The sequence below is a fragment of the Phyllobates terribilis genome, unplaced genomic scaffold (assembly GCF_046119375.1).
Source record: "Phyllobates terribilis strain yellow unplaced genomic scaffold, ASM4611937v1 Scaffold_1__5_contigs__length_1240528914, whole genome shotgun sequence".
NCBI lineage: Eukaryota > Metazoa > Chordata > Amphibia > Anura > Dendrobatidae > Phyllobates > Phyllobates terribilis.
In genome coordinates this window covers 1060367359-1060389589 of record NW_027362761.1, presented here as the reverse complement: position 1 = coordinate 1060389589, position 22231 = coordinate 1060367359, and the positions used below count along the sequence as shown (strand labels likewise).

The 22231-nt window shown below is 46.8% G+C and overlaps 1 protein-coding gene across 1 annotated transcript in view; it reads right to left on the bottom strand.

The window, feature by feature from the left end:
• Positions 1–3663: 3663 nt before the first annotated feature.
• LOC141158977 (macrophage scavenger receptor types I and II-like) overlaps positions 3664–22231 on the bottom strand; it is a 64597-nt gene continuing 46029 nt past the window's right edge. Inside the window, exons 8-10 of the mRNA XM_073645421.1 lie at positions 22038–22175; positions 18434–18613; positions 3664–3934 (exon numbers count right to left, since the gene is read on the bottom strand). Of these exons, the coding sequence (XP_073501522.1) occupies positions 3801–3934; positions 18434–18613; positions 22038–22175 (452 nt within the window). The 3' untranslated portion in view covers positions 3664–3800. The remainder of the gene's footprint in view (positions 3935–18433; positions 18614–22037; positions 22176–22231) is intronic.

Sequence of the window (22231 nt, the reverse complement as noted above, 5' to 3'; positions counted from 1 at the left end):
ACTAGATGGGATCAATTTTTCCTGTGGACAGTGGAAGTGATCTCCTTAAAGTGAACGACTGGTCCTCGAATTCCCTGCGGAAGATTCTGGCAGGCCTGAAGAAGAGGGGGCGTAAGGGGGGGGGGTACTGTAACATACCTGGCGGCGTCCTTGCATGGTGGTCCATCTCCCACTGTGCAAGAGCGCGCACTTGGTCTCCAGTCCAGAATGTCTCTCTGGCTTCCCTCCATGCTGTCTGTTTGTGTCTGTTTCTGCTGCTTAAGGGCGGCGCCCGATCACTTCCTGCTTTTTGTACCTGCTGTGGGTCACACCCCTTGTGCGTCCTCAGCCTATTGCTGTCTGTCACCTGGTATATAGCTCAGCTGCTCCCATCTATTCCTGCCTGAGCATAGTGTTTCATTCAGTGTGTGCTTGCACTCTGAAGGTGCCATTTCCCGTTCTTTGTCTCCTGCCTTGCGGTATCAGTTCCCGTGTCTGAACTGAGTCCTGTCTTTGTCTCCTGCCTTGCGGTATCAGTTCCCGTGTCTGAACTGAGTCCTGTCTGTGTACTCTTGCCTGCTGCCTCTCCTGGAGGCTGTATTTCCAGGCCTGTCTGAACACGCTCCTAGCCTGTTCCTCCCGCCTTCTAGGGGCCGATTACCTAGACCCGCTCCTGTATCTTGTCTGTCCTGTCTGAACACGCTCCTTGCCTCTTCGTCCCGCCTCTCTGGGGGCCGTATTCCCAGACCCGCTCCTGCATCCCGCTGCAGTGTCGGTCTCCTCCGTACACTCAGTTCCAGTCTGAACTCTTTCCTATCCTTTACCTGTTTTGCCTCTATGTCCGTTCCATTCCTTTTTCTGCAGAGTCTGAACTCGTACCTAACTCCTGCTTGTTGTCTCTGTACTCCCGTTTGTGAGTTTGTGGTCCACTCGCTACTTCACTGCAAGTACCCTGTGGGTATCTGGCTCTGCCTTTCTCTTCCTGTCTGTTCCGTGTGAACAGAGCCCTGTCCCCTCTGCTCTGCCTTGTTTGTCGCTCCGGCGGTTTCCGCTCGGCTCCTGCCTTGTTTGCCGCTCTGCGGTTTCCGCTCGGCTCCTGCCTTGTTTGCCGCTCTGCGGTTTCCGCTCTGCTCCTGCCTTCTTAGCCGCTCTGCGGTTTCCGCTCTGCTCCTGCCTTGTTTACCGCTCTGCGGTTTCCGCTCCGCTCCTGCTTAGCTTGCCGCTCTTGCGGTTTCCGTCCTGCTCCTGCCTTGTTTGCCGCTCTGCGGTTTCCGCTCTGCTCCTGCCTTCTTAGCCGCTCTGCGGTTTCCGCTCTGCTCCTGCCTCGTTTACCGCTCTGCGGTTTCCGCTCTGCTCCTGCCTCGTTTACCGCTCTGTGGTTTCCGTCCTGCTCCTGCCTTGTTTACCGCTCTGCGGTTTCCGCTCTGCTCCTGCTTAGCTTGCCGCTCTTGCAGTTTCCACTCTGTTCTTGCCTTGCTTGCCACTCCTGCGGTTTCTGCTCTGCATCTGCTCGCTGCTCCGGCAGTCCTGTCCTGCTCTGCTTCTGCTCGCTGCTCCGGCAGCCCCGTCCTGCTCTGCTTCTGCTCGCTGCTCCGGCAGTCCTGTCCTGCTCTGCTTGTGCTCGCTGCTCCGGCAGTCCCGTCCTGCTCTGCTCTTGCCCACCGCTTCGGGCGTTCCCTCTCTGCTGTGTTTGGCTACCGCATCTGCGGTTCTGTTTCTGTGACCCAGTCTGTACTGGGTCTTGTCCTCTCTGTGCTCCAGCCCGTCCTTTCGGCCAGTACATCCCCGCCTGCATACTCGCCTGTATCCACCCGTCTGCATACCTGCCGTGTTCGCTTATATCCACCAGTCTGTGCCAGCCTAACCTGCCTGTTCCAGTAATCCCTGTGTGGGTCAACCCCCGTGCCCGGAGTTTGACCTGGAGTAGCACCTGGTCCCTCTGCCCGGTTTCTCCCTGGTGCACTGGCGTCGTATGCCGTCGTGCCACCTTGGTCAGATCGGCCAGATACTTAGTCACGCCCCTCCAGGCACTCTCCGGTTCATGGTCCAGTGGAACCACTACTCCCGCACACGCCAGTCAGTCCAGGCGTGTGCATAACACACACCATACCCAGACTTGAGCTCTGTGGAGCTGTACTAGCCATCGAGATTGCAGACTTCATACAGAGTGAACTAGCTATTCACGTGGATGACACAAGATTCTACACAGACAGCAAGGTTGTTCTGGGCTACATATACAACCAGACAACATGCTTCTATGTCTATGTCAGTAACCGCGTTGAAAGGATCAGGAAATCCTCTAAACCTGAGCAATGGCAGTATGTTTCATTCCATCTTAACCCTGCTGACCTTGCTACTAGGCCAGTGTCCATTGGTGCCTTCGCAAACTCTTCTTGGTTAACAGGACCGGAGTTCATTTGCGGCCAGTGTGAAGAGACTGCTGTTGAAGACAGCTTCAGTCTTCAGGATCCAGACGTTGACCCAGAGATCCGTCCTGATGTCAGCACCCCCATTGCCAAAGAGAAGGTTGGCTTGGACTGACAGCAATTTGAACACTTCTCCAGATGGACAAGGCTTGTTTGCGCCAACACATCTGGAACTTGAACTTGGAACTTTCAAGAAACTTTTGGACTACTAAAGACACTCATCTGATTGCAACCAGGAACTGTAACCACTGGATTACAATTGGGTTGGAGGCAATTTGGCCTAGTGCGCCTTCTCCAATCCGAAGATGGGCATCCTTTGGATTGCTTCAGGAACTGTTATAGACATTCGTCTGCCTCGTTTGTTATATGTTATTGTTGCATTGCATGCATTGTTTGTCTTTCAGGTTGAGGTATCCCTCAGTACTTCAGGAAAACACCTCCACCTCAAGACTGTTAATATAGTGAAATCCAGGGATTTCAGATGGGGAGTGTGCTGTCCAGCTTTTTGTTTGAAAAGACTTTCAGCCATTTTGGACATTACCTAATGTTACCTGATTATTGTATTGTGCTTTGCTGCCATCTACTGGCCATTGTTATAATACTGTATGTAATAACATGTATTATTCTTGTGTTTTACCCACAAACTGCTTCGGTCTGTAACTCCTCCTATCTCCTTCTCCTCACCTCCTTCTTTTTCATCACATCCATCTTGACTACACATGCTGCAGGACTGGAGAAAGGATTCAATTCAATTGATGTTTCGTTCTTGTAGAGCTTCATCAGATATACACTAGAATCCTATTAGTTTCATACATGCATGAAAAAAAATATATTTTGGTTCCAGTTCTTTAAATTACATATGATTGCCACAGTTCATGGGAATGGAGGCGACTAGTGTGGAAAGAGTGTGGCGACCTTAGTCGCTGTTGTAGCTACCGGCTAGTTTTTTGCTATTGTAGTCAAGAAGTATTTGCAGAAATTATGTGGATGAACCAACAGTGAAAATAGCTGTTCTACTGAATAGGAATAAATCATAGAACATTTTGAAGTGGTATTTTGATAAAAGAAAATGTACTGTTATGCATAGTCTGTGTTGTATGAATTAATACCATGTATTCTGACTCTTAAACCATAAATCAGAGCTCCTCCCAAACATTTATTCACAAATTTTGCAATTTCTTTTATTTTTTTTTAATTTTGGAAATTTTATAATGAGTAGAGATACATTTACATCATTGTTATACTATTTCTCTATAACTAATTAAAAGCATATTGATGCAGTAAATAGGATAGCATTGATTTGTAATGTGGCAGCCTATCTATCTATCATTCACTGAAAATTATATCAGTGGCTAAAACAGAAAAAAAATGTAAATTGAAAAAAAAAAAATATGTTTATAAAGCGCATATGACTCCGACATCTTCTCGATGAGTGCAGTCTGACATTCCCCAGCCTTTGAATTTACAGTCTTTGATAGACCTTTCCGTTCCAAGACATTCAACATCATCCATCCATATTCTGCCATATCCTGAAAGCAGAAACAGTTATTCAGTTACTCAGGCAAATTAATTACAACATGGCATTGATATCAGCTAGTGCAAATCAAAACATTTTCACAAACAATCATATGGTATGCAAACTATGGTGGCTGTTTTGGGGTTCCTTGAAAAAAAAGGTGGAGCAGCTTTGGTTAGTCCTGTGCCATTTGCTATTGAGTGGCAAGAACCTGTGCAGAGCTCTAGTCTACAATGGGTCTAACTAGTTAGCTAACACGTGCCAATTTGGCTAAAGGGAAGCAGACACCATGGCCCAATTCATCAAAATGATTATGCCAGAATTCTGTCATAAACTGCTTTGGAAAGTTGCAAACTTTTTGTGCAACTTAGTTGTTCAAAAATGTTGCAACTTTTGGCATTTTCACACCAGTTTTGTCCAGCTACACCAAAATGGGCAGAACTGGAGAAAGACAGGGTGGAGCGGGAGCATGAAGCCACAGCACATCTTATTCATGATGTGGTGTACCTCATGCCAGTAAGATTCATGGCAAGACGCATGGAGACGCACCCCACTTTTTAGACGCACCTGATACATTAAGTGGGGTATTCCTCTTAATGAATCAGGTGCCTCTAATTACAGCACACCCCCTCATTCAGACAAGCATGAACAAAGCCAGTCTTGGTGTTTTTTTTTTTGCTAACAAGGCCTGAAATCATAATTAGTTTCCATTTTGATAATATTCTTGTTTCGTTTTAAGTTGCTTTGCATTAATATTTTTTAACATTGCATAACATCCAGAATACAAGCTTCTGATCAATTTAAATGCATTTTCCATTATAAGACATAACAATGCCCCTTGAGATCAATTTAAATTGCCCCCAAAATTGGCTAGCCCCTTTCTCATTTTTGCATTTGTCAGTCAAATGATGTCACATTCTGTCTCTTTGACCACTGACCACCAAGTATTTTCACACCCAAATATTTTTCTCATAGATAATAATTGAAACAAGGGCCTGGAAGAAAACAAGGCAGGATGAAGCCAGACGTAGTTATTAAAGATGACTCCCAGATAGTAATGTGCATTCAGCTAAAAGTTATGTTACACAGTTATAGGGTACAGGAAAATATATATTTGTACTGTGTTAGCCAGTAGATAAAAAAATTATTGAAATTCGAGATTTCTCAGTGGTTGATACATTTTCATGGCTAACTGTAAAGATGGTAACAAATAGCAAATTTTCAAGACTACTCTGGTCACTTACTCAGGCATAGTTTAACACAAAGTCTAAAGAGTCACATATTTATACACAACAGGACATAGAATAGTGTAGTAATGAGACAAGTGATGTGAAGCAGAACTATCAGTATGGAAAGGGAGAAATAACTGTTGCAGTAAATATTAGAGCATTTCATAGATAAGGAGTGTGAAAGTTTTACTGTCCTCTGAGGTATGGTCCAGTGTTGTCATGTCCCCAAATGGTCTGAGGAGCACATTCCTAATTGATGTAAAAATACATAAATCCATGTCAAAAGTCATCATAAGTTTGTACTCCCACACTCTTCTGTCTCTCTGAGATTTGAAGCTACCTTTCAATACCAGCAATTTCATTCCCAGATGCCGTGATCAGGAATATAAAAATGTTTGGCCACAGGTAGATTTATTCTTTTTTCTTTATTTGTTTGGCGATGATAATTCATCCTTCGTCAAAGCTTTTGTACAGCTATCATGTTGACAGCGTGGCTGCCAATCAGTAAACTTATTGGCTCTGTCCATTTAGACAGAATGCCCCCATGCTAAGCTCACAGCTTAACTGTTGACATGACATCAGTTCTGAAGCCAATACTAGACACCGGAGCAGTGGCAGAGACGCAGCCCTAGAATCAGGAAGGGTGAATAAAGCGCAGTTTATTTTTTATAACATACTGTGCCTTGGGGACAGAGATTTATGAAAGGGGACTCCTTTTTAAGTTATTTTTCAACTTTGCTAAATAAAAATGTATAATGAGATTGTTATCAAACCTGACCAAGGGGTAAAAATTACACTGAGAAGTCTTCAGAGATATAAGGAAGTATATAATTCCTTGTAGCCAGGACCGGCCTTAGGCTAAATAGTACCATGTGCAAAATTGCCATTGGTGCCCCCCACTCAATTATTTTTTTACTCAGTTTGCCGAGGACACCTGCATATATTTTCTACCCTAAGAAAATTTATTGAAGCTTTCTTCACACATAATCTACTTTTCATTTCGACTACTCATATAACCTTACTTTCATTCGATAGGCTTCTGACACCTGGCACCTCCACTGATCAGCTGTTCTCAGTGCCAATGGCAGCGGTATGTTCGCAGTTACAGAGCAGTGCAGCACAGCTCCATCATCTGTGTAGTGACCATGGCCGAGTATTGCAGATTCACTCCAATTCATTCAAAATGGAGTACCTGGCAGCAGTCACTACACAGTGGATGGCGCTGTGGTGCTCTACAACTGACAACATCCAGCTGCCTCCGGCGCTGAGAACAGCTGATCAGTGGGGGTGCCAAGTGTCAGAACCCCACTGATCTGATAGCAGTTAAAGTAATGGAGCAATCCCTTAAGAAACATGTGCATCTTAGTGACTATTAAGCATCATGCAACTGCTGTACTGCTTCAACAGAAATGTTACTTCAGCGAGGGGTGGCCTTAGTGGCATTGATTATGATGAATCTGGCAGGTGGGCTTTGCCACTCTTCACACTGCAAACATACCACTCACACGCTGGCTGTATACCGCACACAGCCCTGACACACTGGCCGTATATTGCACACAACCCGGACAAACTGGTGATATACTACACACAGCACTCACACACTCCTGAAATACCGCACACAACACTCACACGCTGCTCAAATACCACACACAGCACTCACACATTGCTCATACAGTGCACACAGCACTCACACACTGCTCAAATTCAACACACAGCACTCACACACGGTTCATATACTGCACACAGCACTAACACACTGCTCATATAGTGCATACAGCACTCAAACACTGCTCATATACCGCACACAGCACTCACACACTGCTCATATAGTGCACAACAGCACTCACACACTGCTCAAATACCACACACAGCACTCACACGCTGCTCATATAGCGCACACAGCACTCACACACTGCTCATATACCGCACACAGCACTCACACACTGTTCATATACTGCACACAGCACTCACACACTGCTAATATAGTGCATACAGCACTCACACACTGCTCATATACCGCACACAGCACTCACACACTGCTCATATAGTGCGTACAGCACTCACACACTGCTCAAATACCACACACAGCACTCACACACTGCTCATATAGCGCACACAGCACTCACACACTGCTCATATACCGCACACAGCACTCACACACTGCTCATATACCGCACACAGCACTCACAAACTGGCCGTATAATGCACACAGCACTCTTTCCCTGTCCGTATACCACACACAGCCCTGACACACTGGCCATACACTACACACAGCACTCAAACACTGCTCATATACCACATACAACACTCACACACTGCTCATATACCGCACACAGAACTCACACACTGGGCGTATAATGCACACAGCACTCACTTCCTGTCCGTATACTGCACACAGCCTTGGCACACTGGCCGTATACCGCACACAGCCCTGACACAATGGCTGTATACCGCACACAGCCCTGACACACTGGATGTGTATCGCACACAGACCTGACACACTGGCCGTATACCACATACAGCACTGACACACAGGCCATATACCGCACACAGCCCTGACACACTGGTCGTATACCGTATGCAGCCCTGACACACTGGCCGTATACTGCACACAGCCCTGACACACTGACTGTATACTGCACAGAACACTCACACACTGCTCATATACTGTACACTGCCTTCGCAAAATGTCCATGTACTGCACACAGAATTCACACTGGCTGTATACCACACACACAGCACACACACACTGGCTGTATACCACACATAACACTCACACACTGGCTGTATACCACACACAACGCTCACACAATGGCTGTGTACCACACACAACACTCACACATTTGCTGTATACCGCCCACAACACTCATACACTGGCTGTATACTGCAGACAGCACTCACACACTGGCTGTATACCGCATACACAGCACTTAAACACTGGTTGTATACCACACAAAGCCCTCACACAATGGCCGTATAGCATACACAACACTTACACACTGGCTGAATACCGCACACATCTCTGACACACTGGTCGTATACCGTACGCAGCCCTGACACACTAGCTGTATACTGCACACAGCCCTGACACACTGACTGTATACTACACACAATACTCACACACTGCTCATATGCCGTACACTGCCCTCGCAAAATGTCTGTGTACAGCACACAGAATTCACACACTGGCTGTATACCACACACACAGCAGTCACACACTGGCTGTATACCACACACACAGCATTCACACACTGGCTGTATACCACACACAACGCTCACACACTGGCTGTATACCACACACAACACACACACTGGCTGTATACCACACACACAGCAGTCACACACTGGCTGTATACCACACACACAGCACTCACACACTGGCTGTATACCACACACAACACTCACACACTGGCTGTATACCACGCACAACACTCACACACTGGCTGTATACCACACACACAGCAGTCACACACTGGCTGTATACCACACACACAGCACTCACACACTGGCTGTATACCACACACAACACTCACACAATGGCTGTGTACCGCCCACAGCACTCACACACTGGCTGTATACTGCACACAACACTAAAACACTGGCTGTATTCTGCACACAGCACTCACACACTGGCTGTATACCGCATACACAGCACTTAAACACTGGTTGTATAACACAAACAGCCCTCACACAATGGCCGTATAGCATACACAACACTTACACACTGGCTGAATACCGCACACAGCTCTGACACACTGGTCGTATACTGTACGCAGCCCTGACACACTAGCCGTATACTGCACACAGTCCTGACACACTGACTGTATACTACACACAATACTCACACACTGCTCATATACCATACACTGCCCTCGCAAAATGTCCGTGTACAGCACACAGAATTCACAAACTGGCTGTATACCACACACACAGCACACACACACTGGCTGTATACCACACACAACACTCACACACTGGCTGTATACCACATACACAGCAGTCACACACTGGCTGTATACCACACACACAGCACTCACACAGTGGCTGTATACCACACACAACACTCACACACTGGCTATATACCACGCACAACACTCACACACTGGCTGTATACCACACACAACACTCACACAATGGCCGTGTACCACACATAACACACACATTTGCTATATACCACACACAACACTCACACAATGGCCATGTACCACACATAACACTCACACATTTGCTGTATACCGCCCACAGCACTCACACACTGGTTGTATACCGCACTTAAACACTGGTTGTATACCACACACAGCCCTCACACAATGGCCGCATACCATACACAACACTGACACACTGGCTGTATACCACACACAGAACTCATGCATTGGCCATGTACAGCACACCGCCCTCACACACTGGCTATATACCGCACACAGCATTCACACTGGACATATACCACATATAAACCCAACACAAAATGAAGTCACATGTTAATGTGTCCACCTCAATAAAATGAAACCTACAAATATGAACTATAAGTCCAATAAAATATAATCATAAAGGAAAACCAAAGGGAAAAATGTCCAGTAGGAACAGACAAAGGGATGTCAACAGTACAATGATAATAAAGATATTAATATAAGCCACAGTAAATACTACAAAATACAGGTAGGTAAAATGAATACCACACAAATACCACACAAAAATGAATAGTACCGCAAATCGGTTTGACCTACTAAATAAATAAATAAATAAATAGATTGGATAAATAAATAAATAATAAAGTGCATAGGGCTGTATCCAAAACTCTATAGAACCCTATGTACTGGTTCATCATATATAGACATTGTGAATGTAGGTCCCACTACACAGCATAGTCAGTACTATGCCCAAGCTGCCAAAAAGTAAAACAACAGCCACAATCAGTGGAAAGATATAGAGTTGACCAGTATACACATATAGTCATGTGGTCGAAAGAATGTAAAGATGAAGTAGATGATACTGACCCCCAAATCTCCAAGGTAAGTACAAACAGATTTGTAGGTTTCATATACCACATACACTCACACTGATGTCACTATTAGGCCACATTCACACACTGAGTATTTAGTCAGTTTTTTACCGGCGTAATAGAAATATGTGCACCACTTCTCCGTTTTTCACATACTCCTGGTTTTGGCTTACAAATACTGAGGCAAAATATTGACCAAAATACTGCCGTGTGAACTGCTGGCTTCATTTAGGTCTCTTGTCTCTGTGGCGCTAGAGGTGAAGAGCCGTGCACTGAGATGGGAGGAGCAAGAGTCTCCTTAGTGCCGTGCAGACCCCGCCCCCTCTCTCTCTGGTGTAACTGCGATCTGACAGCAGAGTGCAGGAGCCCAGAGGCAGGGTGAAGTCGCCCCCGCTGCAGTCTGCTGGATGGTGCCCTGTGCGATCGCACAGATCGCACATAGTAAGGCCGGCCATGCTTGCACCTTCCCACAGGTGTATGTAATCAATTCACAAAACACAATCACTTTTAATTAGTCACTAAATTTTAAATCCACCATACAGATCACATTGACATTTTAAGTATTCATGACAAATAATAAGTGCTAGCCTACTACTGTAAACTCTGATGCTAATCGATCATTCTGATTTCCTTTTTCATCTTTACATAATGGATTCCAGAGAATGTGACTTCTATATGTAGTGTGTTTTTATTAAATCATTCCCGCAGGAGATGATAAAAATTAGATGGCCCAATATAAATAAATGTCATCAGCTTTGGTTCATCATGAGGCAGTGGTCGGGAGGGTGTGACTTCAAAGAACTGCGCTGCCCATTTTCTCAAGATAAAAAAGGAGGACCAGAAGAAATGATCATTAGTAGGGCATCAGGTAGCTTAACTATACATTTGCAGTGTGTAGTCAAATTGTAAATTTTTGCTGGAGGATCAATTTAAAAACTATTTGCAGAGCTTCAAAAGAAAATTTCAGTTACAACCTGACAGATTTATTATCCAAATGTCTTTTGTATTAAACAGATTTTAATGATTATAACATTATTGTCACGGGTGTGTCAGAGTAGACAGACAGTCATACAGTGTCCAGCTGTAGAAGGTCGCTCCGTTTGGCTTTAGAAAACATCTTCCTGATCTTTTTATGATTCCTCTCTCTTTAGGACCCAGCGGTGATCCTCACCTTGCTTGGGGATAATACCTTTCCCTTTAGGACCCTGAGGTATCCTCACCTTTCTGCTGTTAATCAGCACTTCCTTACTGTGTTATTAAATACACTCAGATCCTCAGAGAGTTGCTGTTGATAGCGTGTATACCTATTCAGGCCTGGGATTCTAGTAGTCATCTACAATTACCTTGGAGTTCCTTTGTGGCTTGTTGCCATGCTTTCTCCGGTGTCATCTCATACCTAAGTGTATTCCCCTGTTTGTTTCCCCTGTGTGTACTTTAGCTTGTAGTGGGGCTGACTTAGTGCTCACCCCTCCCCCTACCTACCTAGGGCCTAGCCTTAGGGTCAGCTAGGGCCAGGTTTCCTGCTCGGCGATAGGTGCAGAACCTATTTAGGATCTATAGGGGAGTTAGGGTTTGTCGTTAGCTCCATTTAGGGGTCTCCACTCTCCCTTTCCCCAGTTGTAGGACTCCCTCCCCTTTTCCCGTTGTTATACGCTGGGTTCTCCCCATACCTAGCATGACAATTATATAATTGATGTAGCATCGGCGTCTCTGCCCCCTGACAGGCAGAGACGCCGGTACCCTTACCGCCGCGCTCCTGGCCCGGCGTCTTCCAGCTCTCCTGCTGCTGCCAGTGCGCGCAGCTTCCCGGGCACTGTGCTTAGGGCGCGCGCGTGCTCCCTCCCTCTTAAAGGGGCCGTGCGCGCCATCTTAAGGAGTTCCCGGCCAATGGCCGGAGGACTTCACATGTAAAAGGCACTTCCTCCAAAATGGAGGTGCCCGTGCAAGGTTGTAGCTATATATTCTAAACTCTGCTTCAGCCCTCAGGTCCCGCTGCTAGTCTGACTTCCAGTCCAGTCCGCCAGTCTGACTACCAGTCCAGTCCACCAGCCTGACTACCAGTCCTGCCCGACAGTCTGCTTATGGTCCAAATCAGCCAGTCTGTCTATGGGCCAGGCTTACCTGCCCGGAGAACGTACCAGTTACCTGCCGTGCCTACCAGCCAGCCTACCTGGAGGCTCCTGCTTGTTACCTGCCGTGCCTACCAGCCAGCCTACCTGGAGGCTCCTGCTTGTTACCTGCCGTGCCTATCAGCCAGCCTACCTGAAGGCTCCTGCCAGTTACTCGTGGTGTCTGCCAGTCCGTCACCCCGGATCATCCGTCAGCCTGCCTGCCGTGCTCATCTGCTGTACCGGTCAGTCCCTGCCTTCTGACCCGTGGGAGTCACCTGCTCTCATAGAAGGACTGGTCCAGAGTAGCACCTGGTCCCTCTGCTCAGTCCTTCCCTGGTTCACGGAGTCGATTGAGCCGCCGTGCGACCTTGGTCAGTCCAAGTTGATACCTAGTTACGCCCCTCTGGTCCCTCCTTGCACCGCAGCACAGAGGTTCCACCACCCGGATCCGTATCAGTTTGCACGGGCCATGGAACCCGGTGGCCCCCATGCTCTTTTGCTTGCCGACCTGTACCAGGAGGTTTCTCGTCAGAGATCCCAACAGGAAACCATCCTGACCTACCTGCGGTCTGTCAACTCTCGCCTGGACACGCTGTCTGTCACACCTGTGCCCACTTCGAGCCGAGTGGCACACGCTCTGGCGGCGCCTCTGCCTACCAGTGCCACAGCATCCAGCTCTGGACCCCGGCTCTCTGCGCCTCCTCGTTTTGGGGGTGACCCCGTTTTATGTCGGGGTTTTCTGAACCAGTGCACGCTGCACTTTGAACTACTGGCACATCAGTTTCCCTCCGACCGGGTCAAGGTGGCGTTCATCATGTCACCTCACCGGGGAAGCATTGGCATGGCTAAACCCTCTATGGGAGAGAGGGGATCCCCTGGTGTCCGATCTTCTGGCTTTCCTCACTGCCTTCCGGAGGGTCTTCGATGAGCCCGGACGAAGGACTTCTACTGCCTCCTCATTGCTCCGTCTCCGCCAAGGGAGTCTCACCGTGGGCCAGTATGCCATACAGTTCCGTACCCTCGCATCTGAGCTTGCCTGGAACAACGAGGCCTTGGTGTCCACCTTCTGGGAGGGTCTTTCCGGACGGATCAAGGACAAGCTAGCCAGCCGTGACATTCCTACCACCCTGGATGACCTGGTGTCACTAGCTACCCGGATTGACATCCGTTTCCTGGAACGAGCTAAGGAGACTACCCGGGAGAGAAGATTTCCTCATCTTGCTCCCGTTTTCCAGAAACCTGCCTCCCAACCAGCAACTCCCTGGGCACGCTCGCCTGAACCCATGCAGATCAACCAGACCAAGATGGTTAAGTCTGGCCAAGATACATGCCGAGCTGAGGGGAGCTGTTTCTACTGTGGTAGTAAGGAGCATCTGATCCATTCCTGTCCGGTGAAGCCGGGAAACTCCAGTGTCTAGGACCACTCGGAGAGGTCGTCCTAGGCAAGAGTAAATCCCCTCCATCCTTGACTCTCTCCGTTTCTACTTGCTGTGGAGAGACCCGCTTCTTTGAAACCGCCCACCTGGATTCCGGAGCTTCTGGGAATCTCATTTCTCAGTCCCTTGTAGAGAAGTATCAGATTTCCACCAAACCCCTGGCTGAACCATTGGCAGTCGCTTCTGTGGATGGAAGACTCCTTCCGGTGACCATCTTGCTCGTCACTGAGCCTGTAACCCTTCAGGTGGGAATGCTGCACTCGGAGAGGATCTCCTTTCATGTGCTATCCGGACTCTCTCACTCCCTTTTGCTAGGTCTACCCTGGCTACAGAGACATGAACCCGTTCTGAATTGGCAATTCGGTGAGGTGCTCCGTTGGGGGCAGGTTTGCCATGAGACCTGCCTGGTTCCGGTTCGCCCAGCTCGACCTCCGTCTACTCCGGCTAATTTACCTGGTCTACCGGCACCTTACTGGTCCTATGCAGATGTCTTCGACAAGAAGGAAGCTGAGACACTGCCACCTCATAGGCCATATGATTGCCCTATCAACCTGGTACCCGGTGCCTCTCCACCCCGTGAGCGTATCTACCCCTTGTCGCTGGCCGAAACCCGGGCCATGTCTGAGTATATCGAAGAAAATCTGGCTAGGGGATTCATCCAGAAATCTATTTCCCCAGCCGGAGCAGGATTCTTCTTCGTAAAAAAGAACGGTTCATTACGCCCATGTATCGATTATAGGGGACTCAACCAGTTTACTATCAAAAACAAATACCCCCTGCCGCTCATCTCAGAGCTGTTCAACCGCCTTAAAGGCGCAAAGATCTTCACCGATCTTCGTGGGGCGTATAACTTGGTCCAGATCCGCCAAGGAGACGAGTGGAAGACGGTATTCAATACCCGGGACGGCCACTATGAATACCGTGTGATGCCCTTCAGTCTTTGTAATGCTCCAGCCGTCTTCCAAGAACTAGTTAACGACATCTTCCATGACCTCTTATATTCATGCGTGGTGGTGTACCTGGATGACATCTTGGTCTTCTCTCCGGATCTACCCACACACCGGAGGGATGTTCGTCAGGTCCTGCTTAGGCTCAGGCAGAATCACCTATACGCAAAATTTGAGAAATGCCTCTTCGAGCAGACCTCTCTTCCGGTCCTGGGCTATATTGACTCTAAGACTGGTCTATGGATGGACCCCGAGAAGGTCTCTGCCGTCTTAAAGTGGCCCCAACTGGAGGGGTTGAAGGCGATTCAGTGATTCCTGGGCTTCATTAACTATTACCGCCACTTCATCCCACATTTCTCTTCCCGGACTGCACCCATCTCTGTACTCACACGTAAGGGAGCAAATCCTAAGGAATGGACATCAGAAGCAGAGGAGGACTTCCTCTCCTTAAAACAAGCCTTCTCTTCTGCCCCGGTTCTGCACCGTCCAGATTGCAACAAACAGTTCTTTCTGGAGGTTGATGCTTCCTCTTCCGGAGCCGGAGCGGTGCTCACCCAGAAATCTCTGTCCGGGAGAATGGTAACCTGCGGCTTTATCTCCAAGCTCTTCTCCTCATCCGAGCGCAACTACTCCATAGGAGACCGAGAGCTGCTAGCCATCAAATTGGCGCTGGAGGAGTGGCATTACCTGCTAGAGGGGGCTCTGCACCCAATGGTCATCTACACTGACCACAAAAACTTGGCATATCTACAAAATGCCCAAAGACTTAATCCGCGTCAAGCCTGGCGGTCTTTGTTCTTCGCCCGTTTCAACTTTACCCTACATTACCGCCCTGCGGACAAGAACGTTAAAGCCGATGCTTTGTCCCGATACTTCCTATTTTCCAATCAAGGGGAGGAGCTTGTGCATGTCATCGATCCCTCCAAAGTGATGAATGTGGCTCCCTTGGACCTGTCTCGTCTCCCACCCGGTAAGACGTTTGTAGCGGTTCCAGATCGTAAGACGGTTCTTCACTGGGGTCATTCATCTAAATTAGCCGGCCATGCTGTTCAGAGGAAAACCTTCCTGCTCATTACCTGGCATTACTGGTGGCATTTCCTGCGCAAGAATGTTGTAGACTTCGTCACTGCCTGTTCATCCTGTGCCCGCAACAAGGTTCCCAGACATCTTCTAGCTGGCCTTCTCCTGCCTCTTCCTGTACCTGCTGCCCCGTTGCTATGGATTTTATTACTGATCTCCCTGTTTCTGCCGGTTGTACTGTCATTTGGGTGGTCGCTGACCTCTTTTCTAAAATGGCCTACTTTATCCCTCTGCCTGGTCTCCCGTCTGCATCTGTGCTGGCTAAGGACTTCATCCACCACATCTTTCGTCTCCACGGCCTACCCCTCCACATTATGTCTGATCGAGGGGTCCAGTTCACTTCGTGCTTCTGGAGAGCTTCTTGTAAGCTGCTGGATGTCTCCCAAGATTTCTCCTCTGCTTATCATCCTTAGTCCAATGGCCAAGTGGAACATATCAACCAGATCCTTCCCAGCTTCATCCGGCACTTCGCTAATGCTCACCATACCGATTGAGTAGAGCTCCTACCATGGGCCGAGAACTCCTATAACAACCATGAGAGCGAATCTTCTTCCAAGTCCCCGTTCTTTGTGGTCTACGGTCAACACCCCCGCATTCCGTTTACCGTCTCCGCTTCAGTGGACAATCCTGCTGCGGAGTCTCTGGTCAGCGAATTTTCCACTATTTGGGAGGACACTAGATCCGCACTTCTTCAATCCTCCGAGCGGATGAAGAGACATGCTGACAAGAGACTTCTGGACCCACCTCAATTCCGTCCGGGAGACAAGGTTTGGCTCTCCTCCAAACATGTTCGTCTCAAAATACCTTACTACTGGGTCCACGGTTCATCGGTCCATTTGAAGTCCTCAAGCAAATTAATCCAGTGGCCTACAAGTTAAAACTCCCGGCCACCTTACGGATTCCCAACTCCTTCCACGTATATCTCCTCAAACCGATTGTTCTTAATTCTTTTTCCGACGATCCAGGTACCACTCCAGCTCCAGTCTCCACTGAGGACGTCTATGAGGTAGAGAACATTCTGGCCACCAAGAGGGTAAGAGGAAAAAACTTTTTTCTGGTGGATTGGAAGGGATTTGGCCCAGAGGAGAGAACTTGGGAAACCAGGGAGAACATCCACGCCCCACTTCTTCTTAAAAAATTTCTTTCAGGCCTAAAAAAGAGGTGGCATAAAGGGGGGGATACTGTAGCATCAGCGTCTCTGCCCCCTGACAGGTAGAGATGCCGCCATCCTTACCGGCGTGCTCCTGGCTCGGCGTCTACCGGCTCTCCTGCTGCTGCTGCCAGTGCGCGCAGCTTCCCGGGCACTGTGCTTAGGGCGCATGCGCGCTCCCTCCCTCTTCAAGGGGCCGCGCGCACCGTTCTAAGGAGTCCCCAGCCAATGGCCAGAGGACTTCTCATATAAAAGGCACCTCCTCCAAAATGGAGGTGCCTGTGCAAGGTTGTAGCTCTGTGTTCTAAACTCTGCTTCAGCCCTCAGGTCCCGCTGCTAGTCTGACTTCCAGTCCAGTCCGCCAGCCTGACTACCAGTCCAGTCCGCCAGCCTGACTACCAGTCCAGTCCGCCAGTCTGACTACCAGTCAAGTCCGCCCGCCTGACTACCAGTCCTGCCCGACAGTCTGCTTATGGTCCAAATCCGCCAGTCTGTCTGTGGGCCAGGCTTGCCTGCCCGGAGAACATACCAGTTACCTGTCGTGCCTACCAGCCAGCCTACCTGGAGGCTCCTGCTTGTTACCTGCCGTGCCTACCAGCCAGCCTACCTGGTGGCTCCTGCTTGTTACCTGCCATGCCTATCAGCCAGCCTACCTGAAGGCTCCTGCCAGTTACTCGTGGTGTCTGCCAGTCCGTCACCCCGGAACATCCGTCAGCCTGCCTGCCGTGCTCATCTGCTGTACCGGTCAGTCCCTGCCTTCTGACCCGTGGGAGTCACCTGCTCTCATACAAGGACTGGTCCAGAGTAGCACCTGGTCCCTCTGCTCGGTTCTTCCCTGGTTCATGGAGTCGATTGAGCCACCGTGCGACCTTGGTCAGTCCGAGTTGATACCTAGTTACGCCCCTCTGGTCCCTCCTTGCACCGCAGCACAGAGGTTCCACCACCCGGATCCGTAACAATGGAGTTGCTAGTGATCTTTTTATCTTAATTAAACGGTTAGTTCCATCTTCTCATCTTCCTCTTTCTCCCAGTCTGCTGATTGCTGGGTATTAAGCACTCCTGCTTAGGTGACAATTCAGACCAATAGCATCGTAATGCAGCTGGTCTAAACTGGCTGCGTTCCCAATGCTGCTATATAAGGCAGCTCTACTTCCAGAGCATAGAAAGTACAGTTTGACTGGAGAGAAGTGGCTGGAATTATGAGCAGACCACATTCTCCAGTGTCACCGGTTGCTCTCAGAGCAGTGCTTATAAGCTCACTAGTTTGTAAGCATTATGCATGTCTTAGGTTAATCCTGTTGGCATTGAGCTATAAAAAAACAAAGAATAAAAGATGAAGGGATAGGAAATGGGAATATAAGGAGATGGGAATAACCATTTAAAAGTTGAAGCATCAGTATCATTATTTTAAGCAAGGATAAATCCATCTTCAGTTTGCTCTAATAGCAGGTTCAGATAAAGCACAAATCATACATTGATAAAAAAAACACTCTTTTTTTAGTACGAACAGTATTATAAGAGTAACAAATAAACAAGAAATTCTTAACATGAAAAAATTACCTGCACCAAACCTATTCTGGATAACGAAAGTAGATCTTCTATATCCCAGCATCCTGCACACCACATTACCGTCCAGTAAGTCAAAATGATCATCACATATGGTACCCCATTGTCCATAGTGAAAAACTTCTACTCTTCCTTCATTAGGCTTTGTCCCACCAACGAGTCGTACAGTTGAATCTGTGAACCAGATAATACGCTTTATTAGATGTTGATGCAAATACACTTACATTTCTAACATATAAGCATATATAGTCACATAAAAATAACAAAAATGAAAGTGCCTAAATTCACCTCCCAAACTATTCCAAAGAATTATTTTAGGCTGCGTGCCCACTATCCGTTTTTCAAGCGTTTTTGCTGCGGAATTTCTGCAGCGAAAATGCTTAAAAAATGCTTGGCAACACGTGCCCCATGATCCCCAATGATAATCCTCATGTGCTGTGCACATGCTGCGGAAATTTCCGCTGCGGACTATCATTGCAGAAAAATCTGCAGCATGTCCATTATTTTTGTGGAAACGTGGCGTAATTGCCGCACTGACTTGCATTGAATCGCATAATATCCACATGACTACATGTGCACATGCAGATATTAAGCGATTCAATGTGAGGATGGTACCCGGGTGTGGAGAAGATGAGACTCTCCTCCAGACCCGGGTACCATAGTAACTGTAAAAAAAAAAAGAATTTAAAATAAAAAATAAACATTATACTCACCTTCTGATGGCCCCCGGTCTCCTGTACGGTACGTCCTGGCTCCCCGGCGGCTCGCGATGCTGTAAAAGGATCTTCCATGACATCATTTAGTCATGTGACAGGTTTTTATGCAATTACAATAAATTTGAACAATACAAGTCAGCGACTGGTACAGGAGGAGAGAGGACCCTGCCCGCGAGGGCTCACAGTCTACAAGGGATGGGTGAGGATACAGTAGGTGAGGGTAGAGCTGGTTCTGCAGCGGTATGATGGAGCGGTGGTTACTGCAGGTTGTAGGCTTGTCGGAAGAGGTGGGTCTTTAGGTTACTTTTGAAGATATCCACGGTAGGCGAGAGTCTGATGTGTTGGGGTAGAGAGTTCCATAGTAGGGGGGATGCATGGGAGAAATCTTGTATGCAATTGAGGGAAGAGGAGATAAGAGGGGAGTAGAGAATGAGATCTTGTGAGGATCGGAGGTTGCGTGCAGGTAAGTAACGGGAGACTGGGTCACAGATGTATGGAGGAGACAGGTTATGAATAGCTTTGTGTGCCATGGTTAGGGTTTTGAACTGGAGCTGCTCAGCTAGTACTAATTACTCATACATGTCTATGGGTCCGTGGAAATCATGGACAGCACTATCCGTGATTAACATTACAAAATATAGGATAAGCTTTGTCATTGATTTATTTATTCATACTTGAAAATCCCTGATGGAGCATATGGCAAAAAGTGACACATGGACCCAAAACTCACATGAAAAACACTGTTAACACTAGTATTATTTTTTGTGTTGGTGAAAAATCACTGACATCTGAATGAGGCCTAAACATGCTACCATAGCCTGAAGCATCTCCTGTCTGGCTCCTATCGAGCATATTGGGATTGGGACGTCATTGGTCGGGAGCAGTGAGTAGCAGATCTTGATGATTTTTATGGACTATTACATTCAGCATGGCAAAACATTCCTTAAGAAACAATTAATAACCTCATTGATAGCATCCAAGGTGTGTAAGTGCGTGAATTTCTGCACATGGCGCTAATACTTGTACAATATTCAAAGTCATACAATAAATCGAGATGTTTCGAAAATTTGTTTTCAATTTTTCATCATTTGCATATCCTCATAATTCCATGACTTTTTCTTCCTGGTGTAGAAATTTCAACTTTGAGGAGTGTAGATGATAGAAGTATAATACAGTCATGGCCGAAGGTGTCACTCTTGAAATTATTCCAGAATATGAGGTATTTCTCCCAGAAAATTATAGCAATTACATGTTTTATTATACACATGTTTATGTAATTTGTGTGTATTTAAGCAACAGAAAAAAAAACTGAGAAAAAAAGGCAAATTGGACATCATTTCACACAAAACCCCAAAAATGGTCCGGGCAAAATTGTTGGCACCCTCAACTTAATATTTGGTTACACACCCTTTGGAATAAATAACTGCAATCGCTTCCTATGACCATCAACAAGCTTCTTACACCTCTCAACTGGAATTTTGGACCACTCTTCTTTTGAAAACTGCTCCAAGTCTCTCATATTTGAAGGGTGCCTTTTCCCAACAGCAATTTTAAGATCTTTCCACAGGTGTTCAAAGGGATTTAGATCTGTACTCATTGCTGGCCACTTCAGAACTCTCCAGTGCTTTGTTTCCATCCATTTCTGTGTGCTTCTTGAAGTATGTTTGGGGTCATTGTCCTGCTGGAAGACCCATGACCTGGGATGCAAACCCAGCTTTCTGACACTGGGTACTACATTGCGACCCAAAATCCTTTGGTAATCCTCATATTTCTTGATACCTTGCACACAGTAAAGGCACCCAGTGCCAGAGGCAGCAAAACAACCCCAAAGCATCTTTGAATTTTAACCATATTTGACTGTAGGTACTGTTATTTTCTTTGTAGGCCTCATTCCATTTTCGGTAAGCAGTAGAATGACGTATTTTACCAAAAAAACTCTATCTTGGTCTTATCTGTCCACAAGCCACTTTCCCAGAAGGATTTTGGCTTACTAATGTGCATTTTGGCAAACTGCAGTCTAGCTTTTTTATGTCTCTGTGTCAACAGTGGGGCACTCCTGGGTCTCCTACCATAGCTTTTCATTTCATTCAAATGTCAACGGATAGTTCGCACTGACACTGATGCACCCTGAGCCTGCATTACAGCTTGAATTTTTTCGGAACTTAATCAGGACTTCTTATCCACCATCCGGACTATCCTGCTCTGCAACCTTTCATCAATTTTTCTCTGCCCTCCACGTCCAGGGAGATTAGCTACAATACCATGGGTTGTAAACTTGTTGATAATGTTGCGCACCAAGGACAAAGGCATATTAAGATCTCTGGAGATGTACTTGTAACCTTGAGATTGTTGATATTTTTAAAAAATGTTGGTTCTCAAGTCCTCAGACAGTTCTCTTCTCGTTCTTCTGCTTTACATGCTTAATGTGGCACACACAGACACACAATACAAAGATTGAGTCAACTTCTCCCCTTTTTATCTGTGTGATTTCTATATTATCCACACCTTGTCACAAATGAATTTGAATGAGCATCACATGCTTGAAACAAAGTTGTTTACCCAGAATTTTGGAATGGTGGCAATAATTTTATCAGGCCCATTTTTAGGGTTTTGTGTGAAATTATATCCAATATATATCCTTTTTTTCTCAGTTTTTTTGTGTTGTTCCAAAATATGTAAAGGAAATAAACATGTGTATAACAAAACGTGTAATTGCAATAATTTTCTGGGAGAAATATTTAATTCTCTGGAACAATTTCAAGGGTGCCAACACTTTCGGCCATGACTGTATCTATTAGAGATGGATCTTCTTGAAAAGGAAACCAAAATGCCAGTTTATCAAATCCTAAAATCCCCCCATTAGGAAAAAAAAAATTACTTACCCATTGGTGTAAAAGCAATTGGGATTCTAGTAGGAACTCCATGTGTTACAGTTTCATTTCTTTCTCCTTTAACATCCTTTTCACCTTTATCACCCTTTTCACCTTTTTCCCCTTTTTGACCGTTTTCACCTTTAGAACCTGTCAGAGGGACAATAAAACAATATTCAGTGTTCAAGAAAAGTGTTGTCAGGAAT